Consider the following 22,108-nt stretch of genomic DNA (forward strand, 5'->3'; position numbering starts at 1 on the left):
GGTTGATGGGGGAGCGCGGGAGCACACACAAGGTCCCAGGGCATCGGGAAAGCAGTCACAAGGGTCAGCCGTCCCTGTGTGTGCAAGGGTCCTTCCACGCTGGGAGGCTACTCCAGTGAGAGGTGGCCCCTGTCCTTCCAGGTGGTGAGGCACCCTCTTCCCTGGAGACACCCTCAGAAGGCCAGGGGCCGCCTCCCCTGCTCCCCAGTGTGTGTCCACAGCAAGGGACAGCCGGACCCCTGCTCCACCCCTGCCTCCCCTGGCACCACGAAGGACCCCAGTCGTCCCTTCTCTGGGGCTGAGGGACCTTCCACCAGGGCTGCTGTTTATGCCTGATGTCAGTGGTTCTCACAAGCCCCCAGATTGCAGGAGGAGGTCTGGGGCGGGGCCAAGAATCTGCCTTGCTACCTGCTCCCAGGTGATGCCGATGCTGCAGGTACTGGCACCCCCTTTGGAGAACCACTGCCCTGGGGTGTTTCCGGGCCCTGCTAAGGGTCAGGGCTTCTAAGAGCCCCCACGTGGCTGGGATCAGCCTCGAGGGAGCACTTTCCCTCTTGGGACAGCAGGCCTTCAAGAGGGTGGGAGGGAGCTTTGGGACGTCTCCGGGATCCTCAAGACAGAGGCGGGGACCCTACTTGCCCCCCTGATAGCACCTCACCCGGTGGCCACCGTGAGGCCGAGCTGTACCAGGCTCCATGTCTGCACGATCAACTCCAGTCCCCTTCCCTGCAGGCTGTGAATCGTTTTCCCTCACTCCTGCTTTACTGATGAGAACACCGAGGCTTAAAAGCCTTTCTAAGGCAGGAGGGAGAGGGTGTGGCTATCAAGGGCCACAAGAGGGATTCTGGTGCTGCTGGGATGTATCTTGTTTTGTATCTTGACTGGACCTATGTCACTCTCCTGGTGGGGAAGGTTTCACAAGATGTCACCACTGGAGAACACTGGGTAGAGGGTGCACGGGATCATGCTGAGATATTTCTTACAACTGTTGTGTCTACAGTTATCTCAAAATATTTAATTCTTTTTAAATTAGGTGGATTAAAAACAAAAAAATCTTCAGTGTACTCAGGCCTGACGAGTTTGCACAAGTGGCCTCAAACACAGAGGTGTCTCACCCCAGACATGGGCTCCCCAGAATTCCCCCTGCAGCCCGGCTCTGAGCTGGTGCCCCATGCTGAGGGAGCCCCCCTCCTAGGGGGCATGGAAAATGCTGCTGAAAGTACAGGTGGAGACCACAGAGCCTTCTGGAGAGGGGGCAGTGAAAGGGGGCAGTGTCCAGGCCGCACGGAGTTCTAACCAGCCTCGCTCTCTCCTTCCCCAGGGCAATCAGGACGCCACGGCTCCGCCTGAAGCGATGGCCCAGCCCTACCCCCCGGCCCAGTACCCCCCTCCGCCACAGAACGGCATCCCCGCCGAGTACGCCCCGCCGCCACCGCACCCCACGCCGGACTACTCAGGCCAGACCCCGGTCCCCCCGGAGCATGGCATGACCCTGTACACACCAGCACAGACCCACCCGGAGCAGCCGAGCAGTGAGACCAGCACACAGCCCATGGCAGGGGCCCAGACAGTGCCGGTAAGGGCCCCCCAACTTCAGAACTTCGGGGGAGTGCCTGTGGGAAAGGGGCCTGGGGGCCTGTGTATGGAGAGGCAGCCCCATAGCAGGGGTCCCCGCCCCCAGGAAGGAGCTCCTAGCCTCCAAGCTCATCGCCATCCGACCCCAAGGATCTTTCTGGTGGGCAGGTGCCACGGAGGGGCAGCCAGGCCCACCGCCTCTAGCTGCCCCCCACCCCGGTCTCCCCAAGCCACAACTTCAGGCACTCTCACCTCATCTGGGAGATGGAGCGTGTCCTCAGCGGTCAGTGACCTGTTAATGGGAAGTGAGAGAAATGGGCGAGGCCGGTGGCCTGGGCTCGCCTGGCCCAGCGGCATCACGGGGGCAAGCAGGGGGGCGGGGGTGGGCTGGCGGCAGCAAGGAGAGGCCCAGGGCCCCTCAGAGCTGTCTCGGGTTGCAGGCACTCCTACCATTGCTAATCACTTGTAATCTACCTGCTTGGCTGCCCTCCAATCAGATAGCTTCAATTATGTGGTTGTAATGCAGCCCCAAGGAGAAAGTGCTGAGCCCAGCACCTCTCGGAGATTTCCTGATAGCTGGGGTCACATCCAGGAGTGGCCGCCACCCCTGGCCAACCTAGGGTGGGCGCCCTGTGAAGGTAGCCCCTCTGTAGACCAGGCTGCCACATCCCCCTCCCTGACCTCCTCCGCTGCATTCTCCGTGCGCCCACGCCCCGCCAAGCTCTGGGGCTTTGCGTTCGTCCAGTTGGCCCTGCTGACTCTGTCCCATGGCTGGCTAGCGGGGCCTGGCAGGAGGCCAGCATGCCCTGTGCTGACTGGGCGTGGCACCACCCATCTGATGGGTGGCCCCCTCTGTGTGCTCCCTCCGCCCCCTAACCCAACCTGGCTCCCACGGTGTTCCCCTGGATCCAGATATCACCTACCCTCCCTGTGCAAGCAGCATCATCCAAGTTCTGGGGAGACAGCCCCCCCAAGCTGCCCCCCGGGCTGGACCAGACCCCAGCCAGTGCCCTTCCTGCCTGCTCGAAGCACTGCCCAGCCTGAGTCAGCACCAAAGCCACCAGGCTTTTCCATTATCCCAGTGTCCCTGGTACAGGGTGTCTGCCATAGATGCCCCCAGGGTCCCACGGATGAGAAGGGCAGTGCCCACGGGCCTCAGAATGGGGAGGCAAACCATACTTCCCTGGTTTAGCTTTTCCACCTCGGAAAAGAGAGGTGAGCACGGGAGCCAGAGGGGCTCCCTGTGAACAGGTCACGGCCGGCCAACTGGTCTCTTTCTGACGGACAACAGCAGATGGGGTGTATCTGGAAAAATCTCTCACAACCTCCTCGTGAACAAATACTGACCCCCAGAGGTTTGCCCTGGAAGCAAACCTGGGAGACAAGAGGATCAGACTTGCAGCTGACACAGAGGGGGCCGAGACCGACAGCTAACACCCTCTAACACCTCGACAGCACAAACAGAGGCCTCCTGGGCCCCCTGACACAGCCTCACCACGACAAATTCAAAATCGTCTTCCTTCGGGGCTTCCCTGGTGGCGCAGTGGTTAAGAATCTGCCTGCCGGGCTTCCCTGGTGGCGCAGTGGTTGAGAGTCCGCCTGCCAATGCAGGGGACACGGGTTCGTGCCCCGGTCTGGGAAGATCCCACATGCCACGGAGCGGCTGGGCCCGTGAGCCATGGCCGCTGAGCCTGCACATCTGGAGCCTGAGCTCCACAATGGGAGAGGCCACAACAGTGAGAGGCCCACGTACTGCAAAAAAAAAAAAAAAAAAAAAGAATCTGCCTGCCAACGCAGGGCATATGGGTTTGAGCCCTGGTCTGGGAAGATCCCACATGCCGCGGAGCAACTAAGCCCTTGCACCGCAACTACTGAGCCCACGTGCCACAACTACTGAAGCCTGCATGCCTAGAGCCTGTGCTCCGCAATAAGAGAAGCCACCACAATGAGAAGCCCACGCACTGCAACAAAGAGTAGCCCCCGCTCGCCGCAACTAGGGGAAGCCCGCGCACAGAAACAAAGATCCAACACAGCCAAAAATAAATTAATTAATTTAAAAAAAGTCGTCTTCCTTCGGCAGACATTTGCGGGGACCTGCTTGTGCCAGGTGCTGAGCCAGCACTGGGGACACACGGGAGAAATGACCGACCCTGCCCCGCGGGAGCCGTTGCTTCCCACCAATCAGGGACATAAAGTGGAAGGGGGCCAGTGTTGACCTCCGTGCCTGTGAGAATCCACGGCCCCGGAAAGGACCCAGGAGTCTCGGAGAGAAGCCAACTAAGACATGAGAGTCTCCCTGCTCAGCTGAGCGCCTCCCCAGGAAAGTGCCGGGGCCAGAGAGCCACTGAGCCCGTGAACGGGCAGCCTCGACCTTCCTCTCTTTACCTGAGGCTCTTCGGGTCCTGCAAGGGAGTCAGAGTCTGCTGGTCTTCCGTTGGGATCTGGAGACGGAGGCCCCACGGTTGAAAGTTACTGGATTAGTAGGTGACCTCGAAGACACCCAGAGCTGCCTGGCAAAGATTTTGGCGTGAGTGCTCTGACTGGGAGTGTTTCTTCAAGCAGGGGCTTCCCACCTTGGGAGCAGCTGGGGAGGGTGGCCGCCGTCCGTCCTGCTCTAAGATTCCAGGAGCCACTTCTACTAAAGTAACTCCTCGCACTCCCAGCCCTGCTGCTCAGCTGTCTTATGTCCCTCCTGTGTCAGGCCTCCATCACTTCTCTGACTCTCCTCTTGGCCTTCCCCAGGCAGCCTGACGTTAGAAGCAGGGAAGATGAGGAGAGATGGGGCCATAGAGAAAGGGCATTTCCAGGAGTCTCCTGTGCGGCATCCGCAAGCCTTGACCCCATCCCAGTGACGGCCACCAGGTCCTGGCCTGCTGCCTGTGGCCCTGCCAGACCTAATGACCCCTGCCCAGGGCCCTCTTGGCCTCTCCCTGTGCTGGGCTTGGGGAGGCCCTGGTGAAGAGAGCTGCAGGCTCCTCGGAGGGTGCGAGGGTGGGAGATATGCTGTCCCACCCAGAGGGGCCGGCTGCTGCCTTGAAAGGTGGAGGGGGACCCATGACGGCCAAGGTGACACAGGAATGGGGAGGACGCAGAAGCAAAGCGGCTGAGAGCAGTTGTGGGAGGGAAGGGAGAGCTGCTGCTGCTGTTTCTCTTTTCCCTGCATTTGAGAATCAAAGGCAAAGATTGCTTTAAAAAAGAAAAAGGAAGGGCTTCTCTGGTGGCGCAGTGGTTGAGTCCGCCTGCTGATGCAGGGGACACGGGTTCGGGCCCCGGTCCGGGAGGATCCCACATGCCGCGGAGCAGCTGGGCCCGTGAGTCATGGCCGCTGAGCCTGTGCTCTGCAACGGGAGAGGCCACAACAGTGAGAGGCCCGCGTACCGCAAAAAAAAAAAAAAAAAAGAAAGAAAAAGGAAGTAAAGTCCCTTGGAAGGCGGTACAGGCTGCCTGGACCGCTGTGATAAATGGTGGGAAGGCTTCCGTCTCGCCTTGGGGCAGCCAGTGTGCTGTTGCACTCTGGGGTTTCTCTGCACATCTTACAATTTCACAGTCATTGAACCCATTTATCTGCCTCTGTCTACAGCTGCGCTTGGGGGCAAGGGGGGCTCTTTTCTTACTTGTGTCCTGCCCCCATCACCCCATTTCTCCCACCTGACCCTCAGCTGCTCCCCTAAGGGCCTTTGGGGTGGGATGCAGAGGCAGGAGGACCCTGGATCTTGGCGACACACAGTGGGCTCAGTTCTGCTATTAGGAAGGGCCCAAGGCGGGACCGAAAGGACAGCCCAGCCCAGCCCCAGATGCCCCAGCTTCGTCAGCACCCTCCCGTGGTGCCCCCCCCCAACCCCTGCCCCGCCCAGGGCTCCCCATCTCCTCTGAGCGCAAGCTGGGCCTTTCCTGTGGTCCTGGCCGCTAGATCGCGCTGCCTGCTGCCCTCTGCTGGCCCAGCTTCAGCATTGCATGCCCCTCTCCCACTAGTTTTCCAAGTCTGGGGTGAGTCCATTAGTCACCTGTACCCAGGAGCAGCTGAGGGCACAGGTCTGTGGGAGGCACGGGGTGGAGGGGGGTGACAGGGGCACTGGGCCCACCCTTACCACTGCATGGAAGAGCCACAGCTTGTTGTAGCCAGAGGGTGGGGCTCAGACTTACGAAGAATCAGCAGATGCACTGTCAGTTCTGCCTTGATTCAGGGGCACAGATGGGCCCTCTGAAGGTGAAGCACAGGCTTATTTTCTGCAAGGAAGAGTGGGACCAAGGGAGGAGGAGGACAGCAGGACAGCTGGGGAGGGGGCTGAGCTGTTGGGCATCTCCAGGTCCTGGGCTTGGGGGTAGGAGCCCACAAGTGTCTCCGAAAAGCCCAAAGGCAGCTGCCCCGTGTTGCCCATCAGGAATGAGGGCATGTACAGGCCAGATCAGGATTCTCAGAGACTTGCTACCTCACTCCCACCCCACCAGCTGTTCCTCCTTAGACGCCTCCCTGCTAAAGGTGGGCTCCTGGGAGCGGGGGTGTCGGCACTTGTTGGTAAACCCCCAGGAACAGGCGCAGGACCCACACTTGGGCTCAGAGAACACATGCTCATCAGAACTGGGCCTGCCATGCATGGGATGGCCAACCTGCTGAGCCCCAGGTCACGGGTGTCCCCACGCACACGAGACAATGGTAGCTTCAAACCCACAAATGGGCTCTGACACCCTGGGCTTCCTCTCAACACAGGAACACAGAGTTGAGTCTAAGGGGCCTTTGAACAAGATGCTCCCTCACCCCTGCAGCCCTCCAGGCCCCCAGCTCACCACCTGGAAGTGTGCCCAGGAGCTAGTGACATCCCCTCCCCTCCCCTCCCCTATGGCATCCGCTGAGTGCAGGAGTTGGGGGAGCGGCCCTTTCCTTCCAGAAAGGATGACGAGGATGGCCATCGAGGGCAGGCACTCAGGAGTCCAGAGACATCTCCAGCCACTGGCCTTGGTGAGGCTCTGCCCCTCGGGGTCCATTCCTCAGCCACAGCACGAGGCCTCGGTCACAGTGACCTCGCCCTTCTCACTGTCCTGGCTCCAGGAGGCTTGTGGTACAGGTCAGCACTCCTCTGGTGGACAGAACCCACCAGAAGCAAACGGGCAGTTCCTGGGGACCCGTGGAAAGTGCTCTCCGGCACCTCTCCTCTCAGCTGTCCTCGTAGCGTGTCTCTGCGGCCCAGCCTCTCGCCGCCGGCCAGCTGCCTCTGCTCCTCCAGCCACGTGGGAGACCACAGCCACTGGGACTTCCATTTGTGCAAAGTCTAACCCAGGCCTTGAGGACCCTGCCCTCCCCACTTCACTCTCTGTAGGCCCCCAGGCCGTCGTCTGGAGTCCTGTCCCGGAAGCAGACCCCCAGACAAAGGTTCAAATTCAAGCAGTGTATTGGGCTGGTGATCCCAGAAGACCCGGAGGAGAGCCGGGACTTGAGACGGGAAGAGGAAAGAAGCAATAAAAGGTGTTTCTCGGCCCGTTATGCCCACAAGGGGCAGAGGCATGAGGGGGCGGAGGAGCCCCACGGGAGGGAGCCGGCGTCTGTCCACCACCCCATCTGTCACCAGCTCCGCTCCTGGATACCAATGCTGGGCAGCACGCAGAAGGCCATGCGTGCCAGCCCCCGGGTCACGATGAGCCAGCCGGGCCCCTCAGTCAGTCCTCCCGCACTCACCACGCCCAGCCTGCCTTTGGCTCCGGGGACTCAGCAGGGACCAACCAGGCTGAAGGGTGGCCTGGCTGTGAGCTGATGGCCCGTCCCTGTTGAAGTCCCCAGGGAGGAACCTCACGCGCACGCCACCAGCCCAACCTGCTTGTTGCACTGCACCGCCTCAGGGCCTCTTCACGGCCTTGACCTCTTGGGGAGCTGGTGGGAGGGGGGGGTCCTTGCTTTGTGGCAGCTTTGTTCCCTGAGACCTGAGTCTTTCAAAGTCCCTCTTTGACCAACATTTGGGTCCAAACTGAGGACCAGCTCTGAAGCACTGGACGTGGCCACCCCTGAGCCTTGGAAGTTGCAGAGCCCCAGAGCAGGGTTAGAAGAAGAGGCAGGCAGCCCCGGGGGGCCTCCCTGGGGGGCAGCACCGCCACAGATATGTGTGCCGCGGTGGCTTCTGAAACCTCTCCACTTTCTCATCAGGCTTGAAACCCCAAATGGCGCCCGTGGTCCCAGAACTCGGCTGTCAGGGGAGCAGTGCGCTCATGACCTCAAGGACCGTGATAGCCAAGGGACCGCTGAGGTCAGACCTCAGTGGACAGGCCGAGCCACGGTGGGAGGACGCACTGGGCCAGGGAGGCCTGGCCCTGCAATGGTGTTGCAGACACAGCCCGGGGAAAGGCCTGGAAGTGGGACCTGAGGCTGAGGTGCTGCTGTGCTGCGTCTCCTGCGGGTCCCAGGATGGGGACGTCCAAGGGGCCTGGGGAAGACCTGGCGCTTAGATGGTCCCCTGCTGTGGGATGGGAGCTGAAGGGGGCACCTCCCAGCCCGGGTCCTCTTCCCGCAGCAGACAGACGACGCGGCACAGACGGACAGCCAGCCGCTCCATCCCTCCGACCCCACAGAGAAGCAGCAGCCCAAGCGGCTACACGTCTCCAACATCCCCTTCCGGTTCAGGGACCCCGACCTGCGGCAAATGTTCGGGGTGAGTGTGTGTGGCCCCTCCATCTGCGCTCCCACCCCCAGCGCACAGCCCAGGTGTCAGAGAGGCCCCATGGGTTTCCTGCCTCCCGTTGCCCTCTGGGTCCAGCCCTGCTCTGACCCGAGCCTGTGGGGTAGGAGGGAGGAGGAGGGATGCAGGCTCGGGGTAGAGAGACCTGTGTGGCTGCCACCTCCACCACCTGCCCCTCAGGCCCAGGCCAGTGCCAGTCAGGTTATCACTCCGCTGGCCCCTCCTTCTAATGAGGGCTTCAGGGGCCCCTGTGCCCCCAGAGCGGCAGCCCAGCCTCCTGGCCTCACACCCAGCAGCCCTGCCTGTCGCCCAGGCACTCAACCTCTCTGGGCATTCTCCAGGCCCCAGGGGTGGGGTGACAGGAGGGCACACGATGGGAAGCAAGTGGGTGTTCCGTTCCTGGATTCTCCCTGTCTGTTCCTAGACTTTGCTCTGTAGGATTTCAGCCAGTTGCAGAGTTACTGTGAGATCCTGCAGGGAGGCCCCTAAGTCCCGTGGTGACTTTATTCTGTCATTTGATTTGAACACCTAGCAGGTGCTGACACCCACGGGGTGTCAGGGCTGCCCCGTGGGCAGGTGAGGGGGCAGCAGCCAGGCTTCAGCCCCGGCCACAGAGGACACATGTGCTGGCCCGTGTTCCCTCCCTTTCTTCCCTCTCCCACCCCAAACTCTCCTCCCCCCGCCTGCCCTGTGCCCACTCCCCACTTCTGCCGCAAGTCAGGCAGGCTCTGGGCCCTGAACCCCAGCCCACCCCTCATGCCACCCACCACCCCAGATGGGATTTGTCAGGCAAACAGGAGGTGGCCTCGGGATGGACTCAGCACCCACACCTGCCCTTGCCCCGGATATCCACTTCTCTTCCTGGGGGCCAGGCCCCATTGGATTTGGGGTTAGACCCAGTAGGGTGCAGGCAGGATTTAGAATCATCGGAAGATGAGAATTCTGCCCCCTCTTGGCCCTGGGCCTGGGCAGCTGCCAAACCTCTCTGAGCCCGGGGCCCCCACTCAGAGCAGCTGGTATTACGATGTTACTAGGTCAGTTCACTTGGAAGCCCTTCCAGTCCCTACATCACGGGCCTCAGCACACTCAGTCCCTACAGGCCGCCCAGGGGCACCCATGGTCCCAGCAGGATGCCCATGAGTTCACTCGCCCCTGCAGCACAGCAGCACCATCCTCCCTCTCCAGTACTTGGCAGGGTTGGCATTGCCTCACTGTCTGGTTCCATGTCCCTCCCTGCCTACGTGACACCCACCTCCCAAATGTTACAGGGTGAAGGGGAAGCTCATCAATTGTATGCACTGGAGACCTCAGGACAGGCCCCTCGGGACCTCAACTGGGATTTTAGGGGACGTGGTTCACAGGTTCCTGGTCTCACGTGCCAGTGAGGGAGACAAGGCTGCCCCTTGGGAGTTCCAGGCCAGCGATGGGGCAGGAAAGGGGCAGCCAGAGCGTCTGGGCCCAGCTGGCTGGTATGTCCTGGTCAGGCAGAGGGGCCTGGGGTCACTGCACCCTGCCCCCCCCACAGCCCAGCCCCAAACAGCACAGGCAGCAGGCAGTGCAGGGTCCCTCCCTAGCACTTTGTCTCTTCCAGGGGCTCCTCTCCCCACCAGCACCCCACCTTTTGGGAAGGACTTACCCAGAGCCCATGTGTGTGAATTAGGGCTGGCTGTCAGCAACTTGTGGCAAAGTCCCAGCAGGGAGAGGAGAGGAATGCTGATGACACCGCAGATGGGACCAGGGTCCTGGCAGGAAAAGCTCTCTGCACGGGAAGGTGGGGAGGGATGCCCCCCCCCCCCCGCCACCAGGCTACCCAAGAGCACCTTCATGTCCCTGCAGGAGGCGGAAAGGGGGCCGGGGGCAGAGGACCTGACACAGGCAGGGGGCAAGGGTCCCCTGGGGAGCAGGCGAGCCGGGCCAGCAGTCTTAACGCACCCTCCCCTGTCTCCCCCACCCCATCTCTGTCTCTGCAGCAATTCGGAAAAATTTTAGACGTGGAGATCATTTTTAACGAGCGGGGCTCCAAGGTGGGTGCCGCCCAGAGGCCGCCACCATTACAGCGCCCGGCTGTAGGTCCCGCCAGGCTAACGTGTGAAATGTGCGTTTCCTTCCTGGAGAGCTCCGAGCCTGAGGACCCCGGAGCGACACGGGTGCTTGTACTCCCCGCTCCTCCGCCCGCCCCACCCTCCCCACCCCGCTGTCTCTGTTGTCGCTGCTGCTGCTGAGGCTTCCTTCTCTCTAAGTCGCCAGGACCTCTCTGTTTGCACTTGGAGCCCCAGCCCCTGGGCCTGGGTCCCCAGCCTTCGAGCCGCTCCCCCGGGGCCACCGGTCTTCCTGGAGCTGCCCGGAGACTCAGTGGAGGGCCTGCAGGGGACAGGCGGGAGGGTGCCCGCTCCTGGACGGGAAGACCCCCCCCCGCCCCTGTTGGGGCTCCTGGGGTGACGATGGGTGAGGCTGCCCCTACTCTGGGTCCAGAAGCCCAGCCTTGGCCCCCCAGGTGGGGTGAGGGCAACAGTCCTGGCCCCTGGTCAGGTCAGCATCTCTCTTATAGCTTTGGCCTGTCCCCTCAAGTGCCAGGCGGTCAGCTCAGGTCAGGCTCAGGCCAGGCCAGCAGCTGCCCCACCCCCGGGGCCGTACATCTCCCGGGCGTCCTGCCAGTGGCACCAGGACAGACCTCTGGGCTGCCCGAGTCTCTCCTTCAACTCACCTGACTCAACCCCTCTCTCTCTCTCTCTCTCTCCCCGCCCCCCATTGCCCTGCCCCCCCCACTCCCCACGCCTCCTTTGTTTTCCTTTTTCTCATCCTATGTCTTTCTCTCCATGTCTGTCCTTCTCCGCTCACAGGGTTTTGGGTTTGTAACTTTTGAAACTAGCTCAGATGCTGACCGAGCCCGGGAGAAGCTGAATGGGACGATCGTAGAGGGACGGAAAATTGAGGTGCTCAGATAAGTGTGCTGCGGCAGGGACGCCCTTGAGAGCCGCCTCCGGTCACCCGGGGCCCCCGACCCAGCCCCGCTGCTGCCATGCAGAGAGCCGGGCCAGGGCCCCATGGCAGGGCCAAGCTGAGACCGGAACCGAGCCCACCACCTGCCACGCCTTTTGGGTCTAGACCTCAGGCTCACCCAAGGGCCCCCCACCCTGCCCCCTCCCTCTCATTCCTGGAAAAGGTCCCCAGCTGTGGGGCTCAGCCAGACACTGGGAGGAGCCCCAGAAGTCTCGTCTCCGAGGCTTGGCGGCTCCAAGGACCTCAACCAGCCCAGTCGGCCCGTGGTTGGGAGGAGATCATTAATCCCACCAAGGAGCGGCAGCTGCCCCGTTCCCCCCTCCCCATGCTGCCCCACCCTGCAGTCTGCCCCTTGCCTTTATCCCCCAGAGGGTGGGCAGCAGTACACAGCCAGAGCCTAGAAAGGGATCCAGCCCAGAGGCGCAGAGGGGAGAGAAGGCGAGGGGTCCCCCGACACTCCCCCCTCTACCACCCCTTCCCGGGGGGCTGCGTGTGCCCTGCTCAGTGCTGAGGCTCTGGTGTCTGGGAGCTGGGCTTCCTGAGCAGGGCAGGCAGCAAGGGTGGCCAGGGAGGGAGGGCTCAACGGCTAGTGCGGAGCCACTGGAAGAGCGCTGGAAGGATCTGGGGGAGGGTTTCCAGAAGCAGAAGGAGTGCCAGAGGCACCAACCTCAGCCAGGCTCCAGCCCAGCATCCAGCAGCACAGGCTGCGGCCCCAGGCCCCAGGGGCTCACACTGACGGTGGTGGCAGGGGAGGCAGTATGGCCCAGACCTCTCCCTCGAGTTCCACACCTACCCTGCTTTCTGCTCCCTCCGCAGAGGCCCTCCTCCTTCCTACAGCCCAGCCCAGTCCTCTGGGCAGCCTGACCACGGCCTTAGGTGTCTGCACAGTAGGAGCCGCTCCCTTGGTACCTACCTGCTCCTCCCCCATTGGCCTTGCCCCACCACCACGGGCACATGTGCCCCCCGCCCCCACAGAAAGCTCTCTGCTGGCCTCAAGGGAAAGGGATGCTGCCCCCACGGGGAGGGGTGACCACCCTGGTGCCCACAACCAGGAGGGCCTCAGCAGGCACCCACGGCAGAGAAGTTTTGGGGGCCATTCTGTTCCTCAGCAGCCACCCACGGCAGAGAGGTCTTGGGGGCCATTCTGTTAGCTGCGCTGAGAGCACTTTGGGGGGAGTCCACCAACCAGCTGCTCCAGTGGCCTTGGGTTGCCAGAGAGAGGCTGGGCTCGGTTTGTGGGAACAGTCCTGTGAACGGCAAGAGCCAGTGGGACTGGACACAGTGCTTAAGCCGAGGGCCTGGGGCCTGGGCCAGGCTGGGCACCAGCCAGTGCTGGGAACAGTGATGGCCCAGGTTCTCAGCTGGGGGGTGAGGGGGCGGGCAGCACTCGGAGAGAGGAGGGCAGGCCATGGTGGGGGGCCAGGCGAGCAGTGGAGGCGGTCCTGTGCCTTGCCTGGGTGTCCCAGGGCCTCCTCCCCAGCTCCCAGCCCCCTCCGAGGCGGCCTCGGAGGAGAAGTTCAGAGCAGGACCAGGCGGCCAGTGGCCTACAGGCTAATGTCCCCCTCAGCCTCTCCCTCCCTCTCTCTGGGCAGGTCAATAATGCCACGGCCCGAGTCATGACCAACAAGAAGACTGCCAACCCCTATACCAACGGTAAGCGGCCCAAGACCCCAGGGAGGCTGCAGGGGCCAGCAGTGGGGACAGGGCCCAGGAGGAGCGCAGGCTGCTGGAGGCCGGCCTCCTGGGATGCTGAGCACCCCCTCATGTCCTGGCTCTGCCGCGGTCAGAAGTGGGTGGGTCAGCGAGGCAGGAGGAGAGCTGGGGCCACCCGCCTCCACCCACACATCTGGTGAGACCCCCGTGCTTTCCCGAGTGTGGCCGCACCCAGAGGCCGAGGGCAGGCTTCAGGCGCAAGGGGAAAGTGGCTGCTTCCTGGATCATTCCTTATTTTCTAAGTGCCGAGGCTAGAGGCGCTCAGTATTTAATGAGTATGATGACAGTTAGAGGACAGCCCCCCACCGCCCACCCCTGGGCCTTGGAAACACGGAAAGGTTGAGGCCCCGCTGGCCATAGTGTGCGTCAGCTGAGCAGTGTGCCCGTGTGCACCTGGACCCGACTGTAAGCAGAGGTGGCTAGTCTTCTCTGAAACAAAACTGCTGATGCTAAATGCTGCTGCAGGGAGGAGTGGAGGGACGGCTCTCAGCCGCTGTGTGACTTAACTCCACCAGGCAAGGATTGGTGCGGGACTGGTTTGAGTGTAGCTGGGAACTCGTTGGGGCCTTTTTGATTTTGTTCCTCTAGCCAGGAAGCAGCAGCCCTGCTCCATCAGCACAAGTCTCCTGGCAGGGCGTGGGCTTTGCTTCCCACCCCCGCTAGCAGGGAAGACTGGACTGAGCCACCCCCAGACTCTCTTGTCCCGGTCTGATCAGATATACATGGAGTCAGGGGACCGGCCAGCATGGAAAACCTAGGGCAGGACAGTGGGCGGATCTGCCGCCTGACTCGCCAGTTGGGCCCCCCAATCTGTCCTCCTCGGGCAGGGCTGGGGCACTGGCCAGACCCCATTTAGACTAGATTATTGTTGCTCCCATCCTGCTTTTTTGAGGACTATCAAAGCTCAAATTCTTTCTAAAAATCTGGGGGCTCCCCTGCTTTGCGCCTGTCCTGAGCACACGCTGTGTATGACTTCAGTGACCTGGTGCTCAGCACAGGAAGAGAAGAGGTAGACGTTTTTACAGGGCCAGGGTGATCTAGGGGGCTGCGCAGCCTCTCCCGAGAGCCACACGCCCCTGCTTTCTGGGCAGACCTGAGGATGTTGAGGAACATGGGATTCGCAAGAGAATCCATCCCTGAACAACTGCACCCTTGGCTCGGAATGGGCACAGAACCGAGGCCAGTTGAACGACGGGGAGTGGAGAGAGGGAGAAACCTCTGCCCACTTCGGTGGCAAACATGGTTTCATTTAAACATCTTAGTTGGCCTGGGCAAGAGTGACAAGGGCTGCAGTGGGCCGGCCCTGGGTTCCCTGCAGGTGGCAGTGAAGCCCAGTTCATGGGCTCTGTTGACTGAGGCTTGACTCTGCTTAACTCTTCAGAGGACTCAAATTCATCAGTCAGTCAGAGGGGCAGAAATTTCCACTTCAGGAAATAGACTCACAAGGTTTGACCAGGTGTTACTATTTGCTGAAGAAATAAAGGATCCACCCAGGTGGGTCTCAGACTGCCTCTGTCATCTGGGGTCTCAGACAATGAATTGGGGCCAGAGCAACAGGTGGAGGCACCCAGGATTCCAGAATTGGCAGAGGGAGGTGCCAGGGCCATCCGAAGCAGAAGTGCAGCCTCTCTGACTGCACCCAGAAGAGCTGCCAGATGGGACCTAAGGGAGGTGGGCTTGGGTCACTGGCTCAGGACTGCTCCATCGTGGATTTTTACTAAGAAGACTCAGTTCTTGGGACTGGAGGTCTTCCCAGAAGATGAAGCGTTTCTTCCCTCCTGACCTGGTATTTATAGAAGATTCCAGAGGCCTAGCAGTAACGTTCAGACACAAACATCTGTGCTGGTCGTGTGATGGTGGACCAGGGAAGGAAGGCGACCCACAGTCTCATGAAGAGTGTGGAGAATGGGCCCCCAGGAGGAACAAGGCCCCAGAAACTCTGTCCTGGACACCTCCCGGCCAACCCAGCAGTGGGGCTATTAGAATCTGGGCTTGAGACATGGAGATGGGCTGGGGGTGTGCTGCAAAGATAAGACCCCGATAAGCTGAGGGGCCAGGGGCTGGGCCTGGCCAGGTGAGCTGACCCCACCCTCACTTCCTGACCACCTGGAGCTGGTACAGGCTCAGCTGGCTGGTTTCTACCCCCAGAGCCTCAGGTGGGAGCAGGCCTTCACCCGTGCACCTGGGTCTCTAGTGGGAGAGGATGACCAGCCTGCCCACCTGCAGAGCGGGAGAGGCTGGGGGCCAGGGAGTGGCCAGGAGCATGAGTCTGGCATCCCACAGCTGGTCTGGCTCTGCCACTCTCCAGCCCTGTGATTCAAGGCTGCCGCGCCTCCATTTGCTCATCTGTAAGATGGGAGGTCGTGACACCTTCCTCGTTGGATGGGTCTAGGACAGCGTGGCATATGGTAAAGTGGTCAGAGGATGCTAGCTGTCCTTCTCATTATCCCTAATCCCAAGGCCCCTCCTCCCCACCTCCTCCCCCAGCAGCCCTCCCACTGGCTGCTTTGGGGGAAAACAGACACAGGATAGCAAAAGCAGGACTCAGCACTGAGAAACGGAGCCCCGACCCAGGACAGAGAACGGCAGGAGGTGAAGGAGGTCGCCGTGGCTGAGGCCAACCACCTTTACGGCAGCCTCTGACCCTCCTGGAAGGCAGCCAGGTGCCCACATGAGACAGTTCCCATGAGATTGGGCTGTCAGGCACTAAAGTACCCAGCCCACCAGCAGCCCCCATCCCAGCTGGGGGCCTACAGACGTTGCATAAGAACGCGTTCCACTTTCCTTCCTAATGCTCTTCTGCCGACACTGCAGACCCCAAGCTGCTGGGGCCAGTGCCCCAGGACAGGGAGGGCCTGGGGCAGGCTGGGGAAGGCCGAAATGTGAAAAGAATCAAGACACCAGGCGGATCGTCAGCAGTGACTGGGTCTCTGTCAGGGAGCAGAAGGCACTCAGCCAGCGAGGCTGCAGCGTCCCAAGAGGGGCCCAGGGACTGTGCTCCCGCCTCATCCATCGACCCGGACTGCAGGGGAGGGGTCCCGCCCGTCCTCTGCAGTGGCCACGGCCTCGGAATGTCCCAGTGGGGCTCATCCTGGAGTCTTTGGGGTTCCCAAGCATAGGGTGAGGTGGGGAGACGATGGGGAAGACAGTGATTGGGTTTCTTTGCTTCTCTTCTAGGCTGGAAGCTAAACCCGGTGGTAGGGGCAGTCTACGGACCTGAATTCTATGCGGGTAAAGGCTGGAGCTGCGGCGCGGGGCTGGGGCGGGCCTGGCCGGGTATTGGGCGGTCATTGGCCAGTCGTCCTGGGTGGGAGGACGTGGCCAGGGGCGTGGCTAGGCGGGGACGTTTTCGGGGGGCGTGGCCATGTGGGTGTGGCCAGGCGGGATGTGTGGTCAGGCTCCAGCCCTCCTGCCTCCCCTCCCTCCCTTAGCCTTCCCTCTCACACTGTCTCCTCTCCGACGCCCTTTCCTGCAGTGACGGGGTTCCCCTACCCCACAACCGGCACAGCCGTTGCGTACAGGGGCGCGCACCTACGGGGCCGGGGCCGGGCTGTGTACAATACGTTTCGGGCTGCGCCGCCCCCGCCCCCCATCCCGACTTACGGAGCGTGAGTACCTGGGGCGCACAGGGAGGGAGGCTTGGAGAACGGCCCCGGGGGCGTGGGGAGGGGGGCGTGGTGCAGCCAGAGGGGCTAGGCAGCCTTTCCAGCACTGTGGCGCGGGGGTGGGGGGCGGTGGGAACCCTAAACTTCACACTGCAGTCGCTTCCGTATCAGTACACCCACCTACGCCCTGCCACCGGATCCCAGGGTCGCTGGCATGTGAGGGACGTTTAGAGCCCCAGCACCCTGCCCAATGCTTTAATGGGTGGTGGTCGGCCCTGGAGCTCAGTGGGCCTTCTCTAAGCCCTCCCTGGTCCGTTCCCCGGGGCCCGGGGCCCTCCGACCCTAATGGGGGGGATACAGCTGCCTGGGGTGGAGTAGGGGAAGGGTAAGCAAGGTGGGCCAACGGGCCCCTGGGTTTGTGGGAGAAAGGAGCTGACCAGCAAGGGTGTTACTCTATTGTTATACCAAAACAGGGCACTGGAGCAAACGCTTGTTAAAATGCCAGTCCCATGGGCAGGGCTGGCACCCTGCCCCCTCCCTCCTCAGCAGACACCGGAGCCGGCCTACCCCACCTCTCCAGCGTTCCCACCACTTTCTTGTCCGTTTGCTTCCAGGGTCGTGTATCAGGATGGCTTTTATGGTGCTGAGATTTATGTAAGTGCAGCCCCGGGGGAGGGAGGGTGGAATCTGGCGTTTCGTATGTCTCAGTGAACAGTCAGTGTCTCCCACTCCCTGCCCCACTCCCCCCACCCCCTCCCGTCCTGGGAGCCCAGGGGCCGACCTCAGCACAGGTAAACCTGGGTTATCTGTGCTCAGGGTGCGAGTAGCAATGGATCCCCCAGCAGCCCGATGAGCCAGGCATGTCTTCTCCGTTTCACAAGGTGTCAGTTGTATGATGGGGGCAGTGGGTGAATCTCCCATATCCCTAACAGCATTGGGGTCACTGAGTGAGCCCCCATAGGCACCCTGTGTCCATTGCAGAGGCCAGAGAGAGACCAGGAGGTAGAGGCTCCAGGGAAGACCCCTTGATGGGGTCCTGTCTCCTCTCTTCTTTCATGGGGCTGCACTTACTGCTTCCTCTAGCTCGGAGCCCTTGCTGACGACCCCCACCCCCACCCCACACAAGACCTCATTTCCATCCTAGGTTGTCACCTGTAATTCAGCAGTCCATTGGTCAAGGCTAAGACGTGGTCTGAGTTAATGAATGCCCTTTGCCCTTGTCCCATCCCAGTGTCCAGGATAGCACCGAGTCTCCATACCCATCAGCATCAAAGTCAGGGGTACGCTGGCCTGGTGGCAACTCTGTGAGCACCTACCGTGTGCCAAAGCTTTGAACACAGCCAGACATATCATTGATGCTCACCCGTGTGTGTTGAACGCACAAATGGATGCATCAATGAATGAATGAATGAGGTGAACAGAAACCCCACCTTGAACCATGCCACGAAACCAGAAGCCAGGTGCCCCCAGGCCTGCACCAGCTACCCCTCACCTGGCCAAGATGAAGGTTGAAATGCTGTGTCCAGCCCACTAAGCCCGTGTGCCGTGTCCTCCCCTTACCCTGCAGGGAGGCTATGCCGCCTACAGATACGCTCAGCCCGCAGCAGCCGCGGCCGCCTACAGCGACAGGTACCCGCAGTGGGCGGGGGCGGGGAGAAGATGGATGGGTCGTCGGGCTGGGCCAGACAGGAACCCTCACCCACAACACTCAGGGCCTGGGGGTGCCTCCCCTTGGTGGACACAGGGTCTGGACAAAGGAGAGCAGGTCCACGTGAGCTTGGAGACCCCAAGCCAGCAAGCCCCAAACTTCTGTAATCACTTCCTGCCTGCACAAGAGGGGAGCCTTGGGACCCCCAGGTTCTCAGGTAGCGGACAGCCCCTCTGATGCCCAGCCCTGGAGGCCTAACCCCCCTCCCCAGGCTCTGGAGGCCCGAGTGAGAAAGGTAATTTGGAGCCTTTGCTTCTGCTCAGGCACGCCTCTGACGCTTCTCAGCGCTCCCAGGCCTGAAACCCTTCAGCCCCGAGAAAGAAAGGCAGAGTGTGTGCACCCTGGGAGCAGAGGCCCCTGCCCACCTGCGAGCACACCCAGAGGCCCAAGGGGGGGCAGGTCTTGGGCGGGGGGGGTCTGGCCTGTCACCTTTCCCTGTGGGCACTCGGCCTGTTGGCTGCAGAGCTGCAGGTTGGGGAAGCGTGTGGGCTCCAGTACCGGCCAGGCAGTGGACGCTTCGTGGAGGGCAGCCATTGCGTGCCAGCTCTGGCCTAGGAACTGCCCAGCCCTCCCTCTCGGGGGCAGGCGGCACCCTTGGACCCATACCTTCCTCGCAGCCTCACACCGCGTCTCAGCCTGTGGGTCTTGTCAGGGGCGCAGCAGGCCAGCGCTCAGGGTCAGCACTCGCTGGACGTGTTCAGAGGGTGACCGGCTGTGTTCCCTCCAAACAGGCAGGAAGAAGAAGGGGGCGTGCAGGGGAGGGAGGGGCCTTGGGGCGCCGTCTGGGAGGAGGCAGGAGACCTGCTGCCCCCCCCAACCTGCCCCGTTGCCCACACCCCACCCCCTGTGCTCACCTCCCCAGTTATGGCAGAGTCTACGCGGCTGCTGACCCCTACCATCACACCATCGGCCCCGCGGCAACCTACAGCATTGGAACCATGGTAAGGAGGCTGGGGCCCGGCTGCCCGGAGCTGTGACAAGATGGCTCGCGCTGCAGCCGGGTGGCAGGGGGTGGGGGTGAGTGGGCAGGCCCTTAGGGGAATGACCCAGCCCTCGGCCTGGTGCCTGGAAGACAGAGGTCTGGATTTGAGTTGGGGGAGGACTTGCCCCTTTGTGCCCTCGTGGAATTAGAGGGAGGCAGGTCTGCCCAGACAGTCGGCTGCCCAGTAACGATGTCTGGTTGTCTGGGAAGCATTCTGGTGTGGCCCGGTTTTCTGAGCCCTGTAACGAAAGTCCCATCCGGCCCTTCCATTCCCCTCACCAGGAAAACCAAACAAAACTCTCCGGCAGAGGCTCCAGAGGCAGGCAGGGCCTCCACTTCCCCTCATGTGGGTGTGTCTGTGCCATGGTCCCTCTGTGTTCTGTCACCCCCTTGCTGTACCTTTTCTCACATCGAGGTGGGGAACAAGGGCTACCTGCTGCTTCTCACCCAAGGCCCTGCTCCGTGGCCCCTCCGTGGCTCCGGCTGAGCCTGCAGGCCCTCTCCTGGGGAGATGGGGCCTCTGACCGCGGGCCTGGGGCGGGACAGAAGGGGCGCGCTCCTGATGGGCTTGCTGAGGCCGGAGGTGTGTGGGCCAATGTGTCTGTGTGTGTGTGTGTGTATGTATGGCCAGCTGTTGACACATACAGCCCAGCTCACTCTGTACCCCCAATCTGCTTGCAGTGGACAGCTACCTCCCAGGCCCATCCCACCCCCAACCCCAGTGGGTGTTAATGTCGGTTTTTAGCTAGCTTGGCATCCAGCATCAAAGATGAAAACATTTTTGCAGGGGTAAAGAGGGAGGAGGTTCAGAGACAAGATGGATTTTTTTCATCTCCCTTGTTTTTGATTACTCCCTCCCAATTTTTATTTTGTCTTTTTTGATGTTTAACGAGCCTCAGACATCCCAAGCAGCCTGAAGTGATTGCTGGCAGCCATGGGGCCCAGGCCTCTGGGTGGGGGGTCCACACCCACTCTTGGATGGAGGCCCCAAAACCGTGGCTTGCAGGCCCCTTGGCTCCAGGATCGCCCAGCCCTTTGCAAAGCTGCTAGCTAAAAGTATTAGGTAATTCACAGAGGGTTCCCTCTTATGTTTTCTTTTATTGATTTTTTTAAAGATTTTCTGGTTTTTCCCCCAACTTTTCTTCTCTGGCACTTGCCATTTTTTTCCTTTTTCTGGGGAAACTGGTGGGTAGGGCAGGAGGTTCCTGTGCCGGCCTCCCTGACCCAGGGGAGCCCAGGGGCACCGGAGAGCAAGAGTGCCAAAGGCCTGTCCTCCCAGCAGGATGGAGGAGGTGCAGGGACCCCAGAAGGCCCCACGGAGCTGGGTGAGCAGATGCAGCCCCTCCTGGTAGAGCCAAGGCCCTGGGAACCCTGACAAGAGGTCCCTCCACCCTCCCATGCCTGGAGGGGCTGGGTCCTGCCCCCGGCAGCCCCGCTGGGTGCTGAGGAGGTGGGGCTCTTGCTCAGACCTGCCCCCCAGATTACAGATGACAGATAAAGCGGGCAGGAAAGGGCCAGGCCTGAGCCAAGAGAGTGGCCAAAAGACATCTCAAGCCTCGTTATCCAGAAGCACTGTGGCTGGTGACCCCAGCACCTCCCTGACCCCAAGACCACCACGTCGGACATAGGCCCAGGGCCCCTCCTGCTGCCATGACAACCAGTGCCCATTCTCCCCAAGGCAGACCATAAGGGGGGCAGAAAACGGGATTTAGCTATTTCTCTTTTTGTTTTTCCTTATTTTTTTTTTCTTTTTGCTTTTTCCCCCTCTCCCAAAAGGCGGTACTGATTGGCTGTTTTTCATCTTTGATGTTGCAGGCTAGCCTCTGCCGAGGAGGGTACAGCCGCTTCACCCCCTACTAGCAAGAGGCCCAGCCCCTAACAGCATTCACACTGACTGCCTAGTACACACCAAACCCAGCAGTCCAAAACCAGGCACAGCCACCAGGAGGACAGTGCGCCCCTCCCGGTCAGCGACACGCGCCGCTGACCTCTGCGACTCTTAAGTCCATAGGTTTTACCTCCGGCCAACTGGTCTCCCCCCCACGATGGCGTGTGTGTCTTTGACCCTGGTCACCCCTGTATGTCTGAAACCTTGGTTCCTATTTTGACTCTGTTGACGTTGTGCCCCCCCCCAAGCCATTTCAGGTACAGTATGCACACAGTGGGAGGGGCTAGGCTGGCAGAAGACCCCTCCCCGAGAACTAGCAATAGAGCCCGAGAGGGCCATGCCCACTCCCCATTCCCCCGGGCTACAGAGCCACGGAACGTGCCAGCCCGGCCTCCCCAGGAAGCTACCCCAACCAGTCTGGGCCAGAGCCCCGGCCCCTCCCCTGGGGTTCAGGAAGCAAGGGGCTCCCATCTGTCTGCCCCAGTCACTGGGTTCCTAGCCTCGACAGTACTCCTCCCTCCCCAGCATCACCCAGCTAATCACAGGAGTGTCTCTGCCCTCCTTGTCTCCATCCAGCTAAACTAACATTTCTGATTAAATTTTATTGATGTTTCCTGCTGAAGTTGTCACAAGTCGTGCGGAAGTCCCACCAGCCTCAGGGGTTCCTTAGCCTCTGTTATAAGAAGGGAGAGCGTAGGGAGAAATTTCCCTGCCCCAGAGCCCCAAAGCGGTCCAGCCATGCAGCGCCCGAGGGCCCTCCGCTCAGCCCGTCTGCCTCACCGCCCACAGTCTGTCCTCTCCAGCCACAGTCTGGAGATGCAGTCCCTGCCCGCCTGGCACCTGGGTCTGTGCAGCGCCAGAGTGCAGCACCACCTCCCCTTCCCCAACCTGAAACATTCTTATCCAGGTACACTTCCAGAGGGGGAGTCTGAGTGAGAGAGCAGGGGAGGGTGGTGCCCGTCCTCCGGACTCCCT

General features: G+C 61.3%; 1 protein-coding gene across 4 annotated transcripts; it reads left to right on the forward strand.

Moving 5' to 3' along the window:
- Positions 1 to 1,339: 1,339 nt before the first annotated feature.
- On the forward strand, positions 1,340 to 21,536 carry RBFOX3 (RNA binding fox-1 homolog 3; the record flags this gene model as incomplete). Of its 4 annotated transcripts, none has more annotated exons than XM_082605511.1 (11): positions 1,340 to 1,576; positions 8,073 to 8,210; positions 10,208 to 10,261; positions 11,078 to 11,170; positions 12,830 to 12,890; positions 16,128 to 16,181; positions 16,426 to 16,558; positions 17,029 to 17,209; positions 18,123 to 18,184; positions 19,126 to 19,204; positions 21,061 to 21,536. In XM_082605511.1, the coding sequence occupies 11 exons, from the start codon at positions 1,355 to 1,357 to the stop codon at positions 21,103 to 21,105; spliced, it is 1,122 nt and encodes a 373-aa protein (XP_082461637.1). In that variant the 3' UTR covers positions 21,106 to 21,536. The 4 variants fall into 4 exon arrangements, with proteins under 4 accessions (XP_082461637.1, XP_082461639.1, XP_082461638.1 ...); XM_082605513.1 differs by having other exon boundaries at positions 17,170 to 17,209; XM_082605512.1 differs by having other exon boundaries at positions 8,076 to 8,210.
- Between the last annotated feature and the right edge of the window lie 572 nt (positions 21,537 to 22,108).

Source organism: Mesoplodon mirus (assembly GCF_964341445.2).
Source record: "Mesoplodon mirus genome assembly, chromosome: 18".
Lineage (NCBI taxonomy): Eukaryota > Metazoa > Chordata > Mammalia > Artiodactyla > Ziphiidae > Mesoplodon > Mesoplodon mirus.